Raw genomic sequence first — 16,306 nt, forward strand, 5'->3', positions numbered from 1 at the left:
AAAAGAATAGGCAAATGAGGCCTTTTAAGAGTTTAATTCAACTGGGGTAAAGTATTAATGCCATCACCAGCTCAACCTCCACACCTCAGTGAATCCTTTTACATGATCTCCTCTTCAGTCCTTCTCTTACCACTTTGTTTTCAATGAGATCACACACAATTTTGTTGTTGAAATATTCAATTGGGGTCCACTTGATGCCTTCCTGCACATATTCTTCCTAGGGCAAAAGACAAAAGGGGAAATCACTTTTACAGAACAAAGAAACAATTAATGCACATTTAAAGAACAAAAGAACAGTTACAAGTGAGGATCAAAGTAAAAATATCATTTATTACTGTCTGATCTGATGACCCGCAGCTCTCTAGGGCAGTCTTTCTCAACTTTTTGACTATGGAGGAACCCTTGAAATATTTTTCAGGCCTTGGGGAACCCCTGCACATTCAGGCTCAGATATATTCATTTTGTTTCATCTGTAGGGATATCTATCTATCTATCTATCTATCTATCTATCTATCTATCTATCTATCTATCTATCTATCTATCTATCTATATATCTCCATCCATCCATCCATCCATCAACTGAAAATAAAGAATGAAACTTACTTCTTTAATGTGAAGTTGCCCGAATTTGAAATAATTTTTTAAATAAATTATGATATCCCAGGGAACCATTAGTGACCTCTTGCGGAACCCTAGGGTGCCACGGAATCCCAGCTGAGAAGCCCTGCTCTACGGCAATCTTCCTGAACCTGGTGCCCTCCTGATATGGTGGAACTAAAACTCCCAAGTTCCTAGCCAGCCTTCAGGCTAGGAAATCAAGGAGATGCTGTCCCCAGACATCCTAACCTGGAGGTATAGTCCCTTCTCCAGGTTAGGAAAGGCTGCCCTAGTGTCACAAGTGACCAGTTGGAGATTGGCCCCAAGATTTCTGTCATGCGAAGTCCAATAGGATCCATCAGTGAGCCACATGAGAATAAACGCATTTTGCCTCTTCACAAGTCAAAGCTTGGGTACTTGAGTAGTTTACTATAGAGAGACCCTCTGGTGTAGTATTGGAGGTGCAGCACTAGGAGCGGAGACCCTCAGGTTTTAGTTCCCCCTTAGCCACAAAACTCCCTGGGGGTCCTTGGATCAATCCCTCCCTCTCAGCCCAAGAATCAGTGTGGTCCAGTGGTGAAGGTGCTGGACTACGAGAAGAGAGACACAGGGTCTAATTCCTTCTCAGCCATGGTACCTCCCTGGAGGGACTTTGGGCCAGTCCCTCCTTCTTAGCCCAAGAACCATGTGCAAACTCCAAATCTATTACATTATCATTGTTGTTGTTGTTATTATTCTGCCTTTCCTTTCTTCTGAAGGCACAAAGTAATACTGCATCATTTGTGATCTCAATGGAATATTCTCCCTCCCCCCAAGCAATATAATTTTGCTGATAGGTTTAGTGATGCGAAGGGAAAGATTTCCTTCCTAGAGTCCACCCCTCCGAGAAATTTGTATCTTCTCCCACACAGATCTCACCTGCTCTGCTTTAAGTGTCAATTCAATGAAGATCTGTTGAAGTTTTTCATTAACAAAGTTAATGCAGAACTGTTCAAAGCCATTTCTCTGAAGAGCAGGGGAGCATGGGGCAAGGGAAGAAGAACAATGTTGAAAAGGATGTGGTTAGTTGACATTCCCATCAAATCCCAGACTTGGAGAAAGGAAATGTGGAACTAAGTGGAACTGAAAATGATCATGCCTTCCAAAGTCAACAAATAGGTGTGACTCAAGCCAGCAAAGTACATGGGAAGCTTTCCATTGCTAAGAAATCATTCCTTCATAACATCCTTTGAACACTCAACCACTGAATAACAAACAGCTAAAATTAGGGTGGTCCCAAAGATTTCAGAGTTCTTCTTTGTTTCTGCTTAAATATTACAAACGATTCACATCCTGTTAGTACCTCCTAATTATGGGATGTGGATAATATTATGCTGATTAGGTAAAGTTAAACTTTGATTGGACTTGTGACATACCAATATGGGCCAAAACTTACCGATTCTGTTCTTACTGTTAGCAGGGAATGCTGTCATTGTATGCACACGACCGAGGCTGGTAATGCCACCCAAACCCTTTTTACTGTATTAAAAAGCATTATGTGAAATCCCCAATTGACCAATGCCAAGGTCAATATCTCTGGGCCTATCTGGTGATAAGCAGGGCATATGGGAGATGGTGATACAAGATGAATAAATGATAAAGAGCATAAATTAATGCATGAAATGAAAAAAAGAAAATCCTATATATGTTATGTGTCTGTGAAACTAAAGAAAGGAGAAGAATGAATGAGGAAAAAAAGGATCAATCTGGGGTGTATCATCGTACCTATGATACTTGTGATATAAATGAAATAAAGAAAAGACGGGCCTTCCCTCTGATGCTTTGCCCACCCTCTGAAATGTTTTCCCCCCCAAAATTTGGGAAGTCCCCATTGTAATATCTTTTAAGCACCTGATGAAAATTCACATCTTCATCAAGGCCTTCTTGGACTGAATGTTGGAAGAATTTTTTCTTTCCTCCCACCTCCTTTTTTAAACAAATATGTTCTATTTTGTTTACTACATCTTTAATGTATTGTTTTATACAATTCTAATGTCTTGTTATTTTGTATGCTATTGCTGGTTTTCCTGGAAAACACTTGGAGGCACTTTGGCATTGGAAGTGTTACGTAAATATATTAAATAAGCATGATAATATGCCTACTCTAGGTGACAAATATAATTTATCTCCTATTAGTGGCAATAAAACCTTGAAAAGATTAAAATAAAACACTGTGCCTTCCTTTCACTTCTTTCACAGTGAATCTCACAAGGATTTACACGCTGGTCTACATCTGTAATAAAGTAGCTAACTAACTAGTTTCTTGGTCTTCCCACTTGCTACCATTATTTTTTGCTCTCCCGTATATTTAATTTATTACTTATCTGCACAGCAATATTAAAGATTCATTGTAATTTTTAATATTTATTTATGGCTCCTTGGATATTAAAATTAACAATGAATATTTTTTGTCTTTTAGTTTTGTTTACTAAATAAAATCAAATAATATGACCAACTGGACAACAGTGTCTTTATGGTGTGGGAACATTTTTGAGTTCAGAATTTTCTCAAAAGCCGAGATCACTGGTTTCTCTAAGACACAGGCCTACCTGGAATATTTCAAAACCGTAGATGTCTAGGACACCAACACTGTACTCTTCGTATGGTTTCTGCATGGCTCTGTTGATGGACTGGAAGTGAAGAGGAAGGAATTACTAGCCACAAAAAAATTTATTACCAGAGGCCACATAACCCCAATGTTGGTATTCCATGATAAAAAATATTACCATCTATCTCAGCCTTTCTCAACCTTTTGATCCTGGAGAAACCCTTGAAATATTTTTAAGGCCTGGGGGAACCCCTGCACATTCAGGCTCAAACATAGGCCACAAGTTACAAAATTATTACATTCGTTTCATGAGTAGGCCTGTATATATGCCTTAACAGTGTTCTTAAACTAAAAATAAAGAATGAAACTTACCTCTTTAATGTGAAGTTGCCAGAATTCGAAATAATTTTTTAAATAAATCATGATCTCCCAGGGAACCCCTAGTGACCTCTCGCAGAACCCTAGGGTGTCATGGAACCCTGGCTGAGAAACCCTGATCTATCTCTTTCTCAAACAAAAGAAAGCAAAAAGCCATATTTCTCTCAATTTCTAGCATTCAAAGAATGAAGAATGTTAAATGAGCCACTATTTTGCCCATCTGAGAATTTTAGTCCTTCTGCTGGTGGGTAGTAAGTCCATCTTTTTGATTTGGTGCTCAAAACCATAGAGTTGGCAGTGACTAACCAGACACCATTGTATTCAACATTTTCCAATAAGTCCAGTTCTGTGTTAGTGCTCAAAACACCATAGGGTTGGAAGTGATAAACTAGACACCATCTTGTTCAACCCACTGCAGAAAGTCTATCCCTCTCAGTTGTTAAAGAAGGAAATGGAATGAGCAAACCAGTCATCAGTTGGTTTCCCACCCCATCCCAAAGCTGTCCACAGCACAGAACAACATTGCTTACCTCAACAAGGAAGTCAAAGACACGGGCATAAAGGCCTTTGGCGAGGGCATCACGAGTATAGGAAGCTTGCTCTACATTGAGTGTTACGTTAATGGACTCCGACTGGCCACCCCATTTGCTGTCCATTTTCCGACTGGTGAGCTTCTCATCTAGGCGGTTCTTGTCAATTCCCAAAAGGTATGCAGGGAAAGCTAGCACTGGAGTGAGGAAATGGAAAAAGACTCCTTTGGCATCTCTGGATAACAAGATGGGATATTTTATTTATTTATTTTTCCGATTCATATAGCCTCCCATCTCACAAACGACTCTGAGCAGCGTATATGACATCATCATATATAACATTTGGTTGTGTTCCACTGCCTCTGAATCAGGGAGGCATGTAGGGAATAAGGAAGATGACCTTGATGGAGATACACAGGATCTGTTGCCTAGTGTAATGGCTGCCTATTCTAAAACACCATCAGACTCATGAGTGTGAATTCAAAGATATCTGATTTATTAAAGAATAGTATGCAGGATCACGAAGAAAGCTGAGAATGATAAAAGCGCGCCAAATGCAAACTAAAAACCCTCGGTGCAAATGAGATCCCTCTCCCCGTAGAATCTTCTCAAGTCCACAATCCCAGGTGCTCCTAACGGCTTCTGATGGTCTGCGGGAAAAGTCCTTGAACAGATAACAGAACCCAAACACATTCCATTGTACTGATTTCACATACAGAGCTTGGTACAAGGTCTCACAGCAGCTCCCTCCCAAACAGAAAGGCGCATCAGCGCCATGGCATGTGAAACGTTACGATGTATAAACTACATTGAATCAGTGAACATGACACCTAGGCAAAAGAGGCTGAAACATTTTTAAAGTCCAGAGCAATGTGATAACATTTGGAAGTGGCTCAGGCAGACACCTCCCTAATTCACTGGAGTATAAGGAGGGGGAAGAGATACAGCATAATCAGACTTGCGTTCTGATTCTGTTATTAAGGCCAATAAAAATAGTTTTAACCTTCCTGTGGAGTTGATTTCCTGGTCTGGTTTATCTAGCAGGGCTGACAGGCATGTGCCTCAGCCACTTCCAAATATTATCTCGTTGTCCAGGGCTTAAACAACATTTCAGCCTGTTTTGCCTAGGTAATGGTTCTTGCATATTTCTGTCAAGATCATCTTCCTTACTCTCTCCACTCTGAGAAGATTGGATCAGGAGATCTGGTTTTCCTTACAGCAACCTTATACAGTAGGGTAGGATGTGCTCTACAAGGGAATGGGCAAAGGTTTTTATTCCATCGTACTCTGAACTGACTAGACCAGGGCTTTTCAAACTGGGTTCTACAGAATCCTACAGTTCCATAAGATGCTTGATAGGGTTTTGTGAGAGACGAAGGGAAAATAATAGTTCATTCGGATGCAGCCAATTTTCTATCACTAGAACTTGGCCTCTTGGTCAGGGGTTCTGGGATGTATTTTTTTGAACTAACAGGTTCCACGGCCTTGAAAACTTTGAAAACCCATGGGCTAGTCCACACTTGGTGTCTGGTGCCCAGTTGTGGACACCACATTTTACAAGTGACATAAAAAAGCTGGAGCAGATTCAGAGGAGAGCTACCAGGATGAAAATGGCAATGGAAATGAAGTCCTATGAAGAATTGACAGGTTGAAACTACTGTCATTTAGGTACAGAGAAATCCAGAACTTTTAGTGAGTAATTCATTGTAGAAAAGCTAAGAAGCTATCACCAAAGAATTCCAGCAAGTGTTGAGTATAAAAGTGAGTTCTATTTATAATAATCGATGTGCAGGTTCCTTGTGTCATTTTCTCCCACCCACTCCACGTGAAGGGCTAGAAGAAGTTCTCTTTGGTGTGGGAAATACCTGCTTTGGTAATGGCCTGATACACTATCAAATTGTTTACCTGTCAGCCCTTCAAGGTAGGTCAGGTCAAGAAACAGACATCATGAGAAATACTAGAACTCTATTTTATTGATTAAGGCACTAATAACATAATCAAAAAGCTTGATTACGTTCTCTCTTCCCTTCTTCTTATACCTCGGGAAGTTAAGAGAGAGCCAGTTTGAGTTTCTTCCTAGAGTTTCCTTCTTTTCCCAGTCTTAAAAACATGTTTTTGTAACTATCCCCACATAGTTTTTCCAAGCTCATCTTTATGGCGCTCTACATTACCATTGACTGTGTCAGAACTATCATTCACCGATTAATGAATTTTTCCCCATTAATTGGTAGTAACTCACAATCTGAATTCTCCACTTGAGCGTAGTTCCCTTTCTCCTCAAAACTGATGTTTCCTAGATGGAGAATACCAGCTATGATCTGTAGGACAAGTTGCTTATCTTGGCCTGTGATGCCAATCACATCCATGGCATTCTGGGGAGGGTGTGAGAAAGAAAGAAAGAAAGAAAGAAAGAAAGAAAGAAAGAAAGAAAGAAAGAAAGAAAGAAAGAAATTATTTGTGGATTTCAAGCACAATGTTTAGCAAGACTGCAAATTATTATGATTTATTTAAATGTATTGCTGCCCAACTCCAGTAGACTCTGGGTGTCGTACGAAACTAGAAAAAATATGATGACTCTTGTAAAATGATGCTCACTTACCATAGTCTCATGGAATTCACTCCGATCATCTGTGCCATCCACTTTGTATGTCTCCGACTGGCTTAAATAATAATAATAATCTGGGCTCATAATGCCCAGGTTGTGTTTCTGATCTTGAGAAGCACCCTCAATAAGCTGGAGAAAGAAGAAGATAAAGACATGAGACTGATGGGTTACCATTTTAAATTCTTTAGGACACGGTCAACAACTTTTCTCAAAGACTGCAGTCTGTCCAGGGTCATTTCATGGGATCCAGATAGTACAGAGGCAATTAGTGGGTTCAGAAACAAAAATGAATTGGACCCTTGCTCTACCTGGCCGGCCTTTTTCCTCCTCTTTCTGATTCTCTCTCCCCTCTCTCTCTTTCTCTGTCTTTCCTGGAAAAGCACAGATAGTTCTCATTGGAAATCTAAACTCATCTCATGCAGAACATTTTGGAAATTTAGCAGAGGGTCATCTCAAATGAGCTAGAGAATTGCATAGTGCATGTCAGGCCACAGCCCTGTTTCAACAGCTCAAAGGATGGTATTCAGACCAACTTTTTAATCAACCCTGGGGCGGGGGCATAATTTGAGTGACTGTGACAAGTCCATAGCCATCTGGTGAGAATCAGGAGTAAGGGGGAATTTGAACCTGGCTCCCCGCACACTGTCCTAACCCAACACTCTAATAACAATTAACACCACTCAAACAGATCATGGAATGGCCTGTGGGAATGACCTTGGGAGACAGAAGGAAGAGCCGCAGACTGGACAACTGGGGTATAAAAGCTATCTCAGCCCACAGGAGGAGGGAGAGTGCATGGGAAGCATTTTAGAAGGGACCGGGGAGTAAAAAGAAAGGAGGGGAGAAATAATTTCAGTCTTGCAAGATTCTGTTAATGTAACCTTACAATAAAGATAGAGCTAGTGTTCATTGTTGTGCTTCTGGTCTGGACTACCTCACAGGGCTAACAGATCAGTAGGAAGCCCATCATCTGCCCCCACCCCAAATTTTGCTTACAAATTATAAGAAAAAAAATGGACAAAACACTAAATATATTTAAAAAAAAACAACCATTCACCACGAACAATCTATAAACTAAAAAAAAAAGTAAAAAATCCCCAAATCTATTGCTGGTCATAATCAATACACAGCAGCATAGGTCACCCACCTATGTACAGGTGGATTTGCCCAAGCATCTTCATGCCATATATGTAATTAGTTCTGATTACCTGGTAATAGATGTGGAAGTTCCTTTCGCTCTGGTTTTGGCTCACCACCCGGGATTTTTCCAGCAAAAAATTGGAGATCTTTCCTCCGTCGGGCTCACCCCCACGACTGAACTGGATCTCAAAGTATTTCCCCTGGTATGAGATATTGGAAGTTGCAAATCCAATGGCACTGATTCTTCAGCACCTTATGACCCACTGACCACAAGGGGGCAGCAGGGCGTAGATTCAAAGTTAAGGATTTCCTTGTTCTACCTGCTCTATGGCTAAGACACTGTTTCTCAACCTTGGCACGGTTAAGATGTCTGGACTTCAACTCCCAGAGTTCCCCAGCCACCCATCTGGGAGTTGAAGTCGAGACATCTTAACCTTGCCAAGGTTGAGAAACGCTGGTCTAAGAGATTGCTAATCTGAAGTCTCTTCTTTCTACCTGTCTTCCCAGACATGCATACACAGAGCACATGTTCTTGGACTCTTTTCTTAGCAAGATGCATTTGGCTGGTTGCTAGGCTTCGCGCTATCCCTGTTATGTATTTCCTGTAAATAATTTCCCTTTCCATTAGAGTTATACAACTTGCTTCCCTAATCTTTGCTCAAGTCTGATTCCCACTCTCAAGAGTGCGTGTGTGCGCAGAAAACATTTCATCCCCCAATGTGACAGAGGGCCCATTGGGTAAAGCTGAAACTGGAGGAGCTAGAAATAGGCACCCCAAGATTTTTGTTCATAAGATGTTGGGGTGACCTTTTTCCAGTTCCCTACTGATTCTTCGCAATATCTAGATGAGGGACGGGTGCATCATTATGTGAATCCAGCAGTTCCAGCCCTTTTTCTTTATATAGACCACTACAGCAACACTGAAAACATTGGCACAATGACTCTCTGCTATCTGCAGAACCCCCATCATAGTAAAAGGCTTTATTTTTTGAATGGCTGAAATCTCACCAAATCACCCAAAATATGACTCTTGTTCCTTTTTTTGCCAACCACCAGTGAAAAAATCTCAAAGTTTTTGCCCCATGGGCAAATGGGCAATGTTTAAACAGAGGATGGATGCCAGCAGACCTCTTTGTGTTGCTGCACCACTCAATTCAATTTCAATTTATTGCAGTCGTAGACCAGTACAAGCAGAGTGCTCAGTGAATGTATATAGATCTATCTTAATAGATAATAAATGAAATAAAACTTAAGACAAAATTAAAATGCATTTATAAAACAAACTAACGTCTTGGAGTGAGGTCCAGGGTGCAATCTATATTTAAATTATGAAATAAAACACTAAAATGATATAAGAATAATAGCATCTAAAATTACAAATTACAAAGAGGTGGTAATATCTAAAATTTAAATGGATTACAATTGCATAGAATGTGTTTGGCTAGTGGGAAATTGGCCCATTAGGGTCCGGCGGATCCTCTGTGCTGCGCTGCTGCACAAAACCTAGTCACATGCGCTGTAACAAAAGATAGTTTGTCTATGAGCAGCATCTGGGCATAGGCTGAATCCGAGTGACCAGGATATCTGCTAATCAAAGGTAGGATGAATTTGGTTCGAATATCTCTGTAAAAGGGGCAACAAAGAAGAACATGTTCTGTACTTTCCACCTATCCAGAATCACAGGGGCAACCACAGCAGACTTCTTACGGACAGATCACGCCATTGTGTTCTCAGTTTTACATCTTGGCTTCCAACCGCTGCCACAAAGCCAAGTGTGCCAACTCCTATTCGCTGGTCTACCCATAGCCCTTCAGGCTACAAAATTACAGAGCCAGCTCAGATGAACCTTTCAAGAACAGTAAGAAGGAAAAAAGAAAACTCAAGGGGACCTTGTTCTGCGCAGGCCTGGGGGTCATTTAATTCCAATCTTTCTTATTAATTCTATTTGGCTCTGTATATATTAATGTGCACGTGTGCATTTTATACAATGCCTATACATTAATTGCTATATTGATTTATTTATGACGTTGCTACGGCTCCCTAAGTCACAAATGCGACTCTGGGCAGTGTACATCAATATATTTAAAAAAAATCAAGTACAAATACAACATCTGCAATTAATAGATGAATCAATCTAGAGGGTAGGTGTTAGAATGGAAAACGGGCCCATTTCCACATGTTCCACAATCCTGAGGAACAGCATCTCCCCAGAGATTTGGATGGCCTCAACCCCGTCAGCCTTTTGCAAGGCACTGAAGACCTTGCTGTTTCCCCAGGCATTTGGGTCAGGTAGGTAGATGAGCTGTGTTATTATTGATGGTGAGTGGGTTCACTGTTGATCCTTGGGCCCTGGGGGGTTATGTGTGGTGGGTTTGTGTGTTTTTATCCTGTAAGCTGCCCAAAGTCACTTGTGTGAGATGGGCAGCTATATACCTCACATAAATAAATAGATTTCCATTTTATAAAAATCTGCATCCTTTTTCACCCTGTTTCTGAGTAATGCATTCTCTTGTTTGCTCTTTCTGCAGCAGCATGCGTTGCTCCCCACACAACAGCCCGTCTTTTCATATTTGGATAGCAAGAATGTCTCTTCTGCCCAAATAACCCGCTTCAAAGACTTACGAATCGACTGGAGTTATTATTTCTCACTGTCTTGGCGTTGCCAAAGGCTTCAAGCAATGGATTGGATTGGAGAATGATGTCTTTGACATGCTAAAAAGGAAAGAAAGGGTTGTGTGGTGCCAGACTGAGCCAGCTGGAACAGAATCGTGGTTACCTAAAAGGGGTTGGCATCAGTGATTGGTGCTGCAATGGTACAACTGAAGCTCTGCCTGTTTTTTTTATGTGCGACACATACAGGTAGTCCTCACTTAGCAACCATTCATTTAGTGATGGTTCAGACTTACAATGGTGCTGGAACAACCAACGTACAGCCAGTCCTCACACTTACAACCATTGCAGCATCCCCACAGTCACGTGATCATGATTTGGGCACTTGCAACAGGTTCACATTTATGACTGTTGCAGCATCCCATGGTCACATTATTGCCATTTTCAACCTTCCCGGCCAGCTTCTGGCAAGCAAAATCAATGGGGAACCACGTGATTCACTTAACAACCACTTGGTTTGCTTAACGCCTGCAGTGATTCGCTTAACCATTGCTGCAAAAAAGGTCATAAAATCAGGTTGGATTCGCTTAATGACCACTTCACTTAGCAACCAAAATTCTGGTCCCAATTATGGTCATTAAGTGAGGACTACCTGTACGTTTTGATTCCATCATCACAGTTGCCAACTTTTCTGATGATACCTTGTGGACAGCTCTGGCTGAAAGGCACCACCGCAAAACCTTGTGTAATACAGTAGTGTATCCACCAAATAATAATAATAGTAATAATAATAATAATAAAACTTTTAAAAACTGGCGTAATCTTGCAAGATTGTAGGAAATTAGGAGTATCTGAATCTACAAGATGGTGGGTATGGCATCACAACTGTATGGACAGGGTTTCAGTTGTGATGCCACACCTGCCATCTTGCAGATTTTGACCCCCTTCACAGATGGCCTTGCAAGGAAAGCGGGGACACATCTCAGCGTTTTTCAATCTTGGCAGGTTGAATTGCTGTGCTAATGCTGGCTGGGGAGTTGAAGTCTGGGAGTTGAAGTCCACACACCTTCCATCTGCCAAGGTTGAGAAATACAGAATTATCTTAAGACACTTGTCCAGGCCACCCCTCAAGCTTGCAGTCTTTTCGTCTGGTCCTCCAAAGCTCATTTTGTATGTTTCTAGGATTAGAGTTATAAATATCAAATGGTTTGCTCTATACCAGCCTGATGTCTTTCAGATCTGTTGGGATGATGACTCCCAGAATTCCTGTGTAGACTAGGAATTATGGGGGTAACAGTTCCAACACACCTGGGAGCGGGGAGGCATTTGCAAAACTTGTGCATACCATGACTTCTGGAACAAGTTGTGAACCACCCAGAGTCCCTCCTTGTGGGGGAGATGGGCAGTGATAAATTTGATAAACAAACAAACAAACAAAAGAATCAGATTTTGTCCTTCCTGCACAATGAAGTGAAAGGGAAGTGTTAAAAAAAAGAACAGAATTGGAAGAAGGAAGGAAAGAGAACGCGAGCCTGTTGCTCTTGACACCCACCTGCACCTTTTCACCCCCTCCGGACACCTTGGAAATGTATCCCATGATGTATTTTGCAGCCACTGTTTTCCCAGCGCCACTTTCGCCACTAAAAATACATACACAGGCTGTAAAATGGGTGAAATAGGATGAACTTAGAAAGCAGAGAGAACAGGAATCTATATGTAAACACTGCTGGGTGTCACTCCTCAGTTCAAGCTGGCCCCCTTTGCAGAGATCCAAGAAACATGCCTACGGCCCACGACCTACTTGTGGCTTCCGAGCCCTCAGTTTGTGCTCTGTTGTCCCCCAAGAGCATCCTTGGATCCTGCTGCTAAAATGCAAATTGCTGGTGTGATCTTCCACTTTTTTTTTTTGCATTAAAAGACTTAATACAAAATATACCTATTTGTGCTTAACCCCCAAACTTCCCACACAAAAGGAGCAAAACACTCACTGCATCATCAGGCACATGGACGGATGACGATGGATGGATGGGCGGATGGGCAGATAGACAGACAGACAGACAGACAGACAGACAGATAATCTGGCTACCCTGAACCAGGCTGCTTAGCAGCAAGAAGAAAAAATTGAATATTTGGATGAACACTTCCTGATGCCTCAAGCATTGATTCAGCTGGCTTTACCATTAAGCAGAATGAAGCAGCTGCTTTAGGCAATGGATCAGGACCCACGGCATTCCTAACCCACTGCTTCCGCTGTCTCGTTTTCCAGAGCACTTGCTGCCCCATCTGGACCCATTTTCACATTGCTCAGAGGGTGTCCTGGGACAATGCATTGAAAAGGCTCCTCAACAATGCAAGTAAGCTGGTTGGCTGAATGGAGAGTGAGGGGTGAGGATGATGGACACCGGAAAGGTTTAGCCTTGCAGATGCAGGTAGAGGGAATACCTTGCTCCTGGATCTCAGAGAAATATTTCCCTCTTGCTTTGTGCTCTTATTACTAAGGACAACGCAAGGCTTATTGTAGAGTTTTGCAGCATGCAGACAGGGGAAAGTTGCCCCATATCCTGCAAACAATCTTTTGCAATGATCTCATCATGATTGCAGCGGAGAAGATTAGCTAAAAAAGGAGACAGAATTTTAACCCTGTGCTAAGGACATTAGCTTTTCTTTCCTTGTCTAAAATCCATGGCTTTAGAAAGTTAAAAGGATTTGCATTTTCTCTCTTTGTACTCCCACCCAAAAAGGTTGTTCTGCATGTGATGAAGCTACAGAATTTCCATTAGAGGGAAAAGCCCCTATAGATGACATTCATGCTGTTTCCACTTGTATTTTAATTTAATCTTTTAAAGTAGTCTAACATGTTTTTTTAAATGCATATATTTACAACCCAGAGAAAAAAACTCATGAAGTTAGATATCACTACAATGCTTTTCATTACAAAAAGGGAAAAAGGTTCCTCGCTTTCTATGAAGTAAGTCAATTTTGCAAAAAGCACAAGTTCCTGTATTTTTTTAGCTATTCTGTGACTGAAGGATGTTCTACTATTTTTCAGTGTTCAGCAACCCTTGCTGCTATTAATAAACTTAAGCTGTAGATCCTTGTGGCGGTGACCCTTGTAGAAGAGGGTGGGGGAGCTGACTAGCAAGTAACAGAAAGCAAATACTGAATTCTCATAGTTCTATTTCCACTTTTATATGGTGAAATAAAACTGGGTGTGCATGGGGGGGTGGAAAGATCAAAGGCCTTGATCTCTTTTTGATCAAAAGGCATTGCCAAACATAGGTTCCCTTTAGCACAGTGCACCCCAAACCTGGGTAAATTACCCCAAACTGGGTAAAAGTGGTTTTTTCATTGGGTAATGACACGTAAAGGTAAAGGTTTCCCTTGACGTAAAGTCCAGTCGAATCCGACTCTAGGGGGCGGTGCTCATCTCCGTTTCTAAGCCTTGGAGCCGGCATTGTCATAGACACCTACATGGGGTACAAAGGACTTTCTGAAAGGCGGTTTTGGGTAACGAAGGAAAACGTTTGGGAAGCATTGATTTAGCATCCTGATCTGCTAGCTAAGCAGACTGAGGTTCCTGCTGTGGATTCACAAGTTTCAGCTTCCTCCTGCTTTAATTGCACAGATGGGGCAGTCCAGGGCAGAGTTTCTCAACCTTGGCAACTTGGAGATGTGTGGACTTCAACTCCCAGAATTCCCCATTGCTGGCTGGGGAATTCTGGGAGTTGAAGTCCACACACCTTCAAGTTGCCAGGGCTGAGAAACACTGGCCCAAGGGCACCTGCAGAGGAGAGTTCAAGAAAGTCAAAATGGCAGCCACCGTTGTGCAATCAAAGCCCTGCCAAAGTGGCTTTGATCGCACAGTTGTGACGGCCATCTTGGCTTTTCGACCCCCGTTACGGACGCCTTTGCTCTGCGGTCTAAGCCTTCCATTACAAACACAGCATCCGTCATCCTAGCTATTGGTCCCCAGGATCCAAAGTTTACCTGATGATAACACACTGGTTCTCTCCATCAATGAGCATATTGCGGTACATGTTGTCTGTAAGTGCATAGATGTGAGGTGGATTCTCGTACTGAGCCTAGAATATAAACCAGAGGTCCGCAGTCAGGACTTAAAATTGGCATGCACAGTCTTAGTAGTACCCTCTTGCTTCTAAGAGAGCTGCAGGTCTACCACCACTGGCCGGGGGAAGCCCCCTTCAGCAGAAGGGATGGACTTAGGAACGGACATGTGTAAGGTTATCCTGCAAACGCCACCGATTGGCATCAGGTGAGGAGGTCTGCTTATCTCTTCAATCACAGACACACATTGCTTGCAAATAGGAAACTCCTATATTCTCCCTTGTCCAGTTCTACTTTTAGGGCTGCATTTAGGCACAAGCCAGAGAGCCAGTTTGGTCTAGTGATTAAGACACCAGGCTAGAAACCAGGAGATTGTGACTCCTATTCCCACCTTAGGCACCAAGCCAGCTGGGTCTCTTTGGGCCAGTCACTTTCTCTCAGCCCCGGGAAGGAGGCAAGAGCAACCGCTTCTCAAAACCCTTGCCAAGAATACTGCAGGGACTAGTCCAGGCAGTTGACAGGAGTTAACATTGACCTGAAGGCACCAAACATTTAAAAAGGTACAGCACTGTCTCTTTGATGAAGTCTCCATAAATGAAGCCCTTCTATATGGCTCACATGACCCTCATTCATTGATTCAGATCTGCTTTGTTTCTGCCGCATTCCCACCATCTGTTCAAAGAGGCCCCTCCAGACCCCATCGTGTGTTTGTTCTGCATCTTGGCGGCGCAAGTTCAGTTGTTCTACAGCCTCCTTCTCAGTTAGCTTTTGCCAAATTGAGCCTCTGCAGCTTTCCTGTCCCGTGGGGCCTCCCCATGTCTAAATCCAGCCCTGTCTGCTTCTGTTTTCTTCCCTTCTTTCTGCTTTTTCCTGGGTCTATCTTTAGATTGTATGCTCCTTGGGATAAAAAAAAATTCTTCCCTTTTTTGCAAAGACTTACGAATCAGTAATACTAATAGTAGAGAATATATATCGCTCAGGAGTGAACCGTTGGGTTCGTAGTGTTCCCTGAACTCGGTTGCTTTTCTGCAGATGTTTTATCACCTGCCTGGCTAACATCATCAGTGTGAGGGAGAGTGAGGTTTGCTGGCTGTTCAAATAGAGTAGCTTGTCCTGCCAGTCTTGCTGGGGGTCTGGCTTCTTCCTTGTTATTTCTTGATTTGGGTATTATTTCTTCCCTGATTATTTATCTAATGCTGCTTCTCTGGGAGTTGGCTGCTGGGGAAGATGCGCTCTGGGCTATTTCCTTCCTTCCTAGACTTTTGGTTATGTCTTTTAAATGGTATGTAGATGGCATTTATCTCTATGTGTCTATTGATGGCTGATTTGCCAGAACACCAAACTTCCAGGAATTCCCTAGCATTTCTGCGTTTGGTTTGATCTAGAGCAGTGTTTCTCAACCTTGACGACTTTACAATGTGTGGACTTCAACTCCCAGAATTCCCTAGCCAGCATGGAATTCTGGGAGTTGAAGTCCACACATCTTAAAGTTGTCAAGGTTGAGAAACACTGATCTAGAATATCAACAGTTTCCCAGTGGCTGTTACAGTCCTGTATAGGAGACAGGTAGAAGATTGGCAGAACGCATCCACAAACATCAACTGGCAGTCCCAAGACATGATGAAAATTTATTCATCACTCAACACTTACACAAATTCATCCACAATTTCAACTGAGATGTCAAACAATCAAGGAAGAAACAATACTCTAATCAAGGAAATTAGAGCCCATGCATTGATGATGTCACCCAGTCTGGTAATGAAATGTCTGCTAGAAAACAATAATGCTCAGAGA

General features: G+C 42.1%; 1 protein-coding gene across 2 annotated transcripts in view; it reads right to left on the reverse strand.

Moving 5' to 3' along the window:
* MYO1F (myosin IF) overlaps positions 1-16,306 on the reverse strand; it is a 58,712-nt gene that overhangs the window by 19,946 nt on the left and 22,460 nt on the right. The window contains exons 4-13 of one of the 2 annotated variants that reach the window (XM_063290791.1): positions 14,435-14,529; positions 12,000-12,087; positions 10,460-10,549; positions 7,906-8,037; positions 6,692-6,826; positions 6,332-6,464; positions 4,093-4,289; positions 3,186-3,266; positions 1,516-1,602; positions 131-217 (exon numbers count right to left, since the gene is read on the reverse strand). In XM_063290791.1, coding sequence (XP_063146861.1) covers positions 131-217; positions 1,516-1,602; positions 3,186-3,266; positions 4,093-4,289; positions 6,332-6,464; positions 6,692-6,826; positions 7,906-8,037; positions 10,460-10,549; positions 12,000-12,087; positions 14,435-14,529 — 1,125 coding nt within the window. The remainder of the gene's footprint in view (positions 1-130; positions 218-1,515; positions 1,603-3,185; positions 3,267-4,092; positions 4,290-6,331; positions 6,465-6,691; positions 6,827-7,905; positions 8,038-10,459; positions 10,550-11,999; positions 12,088-14,434; positions 14,530-16,306) is intronic. The other variant, XM_063290792.1, reaches the window with a different exon arrangement.

Source organism: Candoia aspera, chromosome 1, assembly GCF_035149785.1.
Source record: "Candoia aspera isolate rCanAsp1 chromosome 1, rCanAsp1.hap2, whole genome shotgun sequence".
Lineage (NCBI taxonomy): Eukaryota > Metazoa > Chordata > Lepidosauria > Squamata > Boidae > Candoia > Candoia aspera.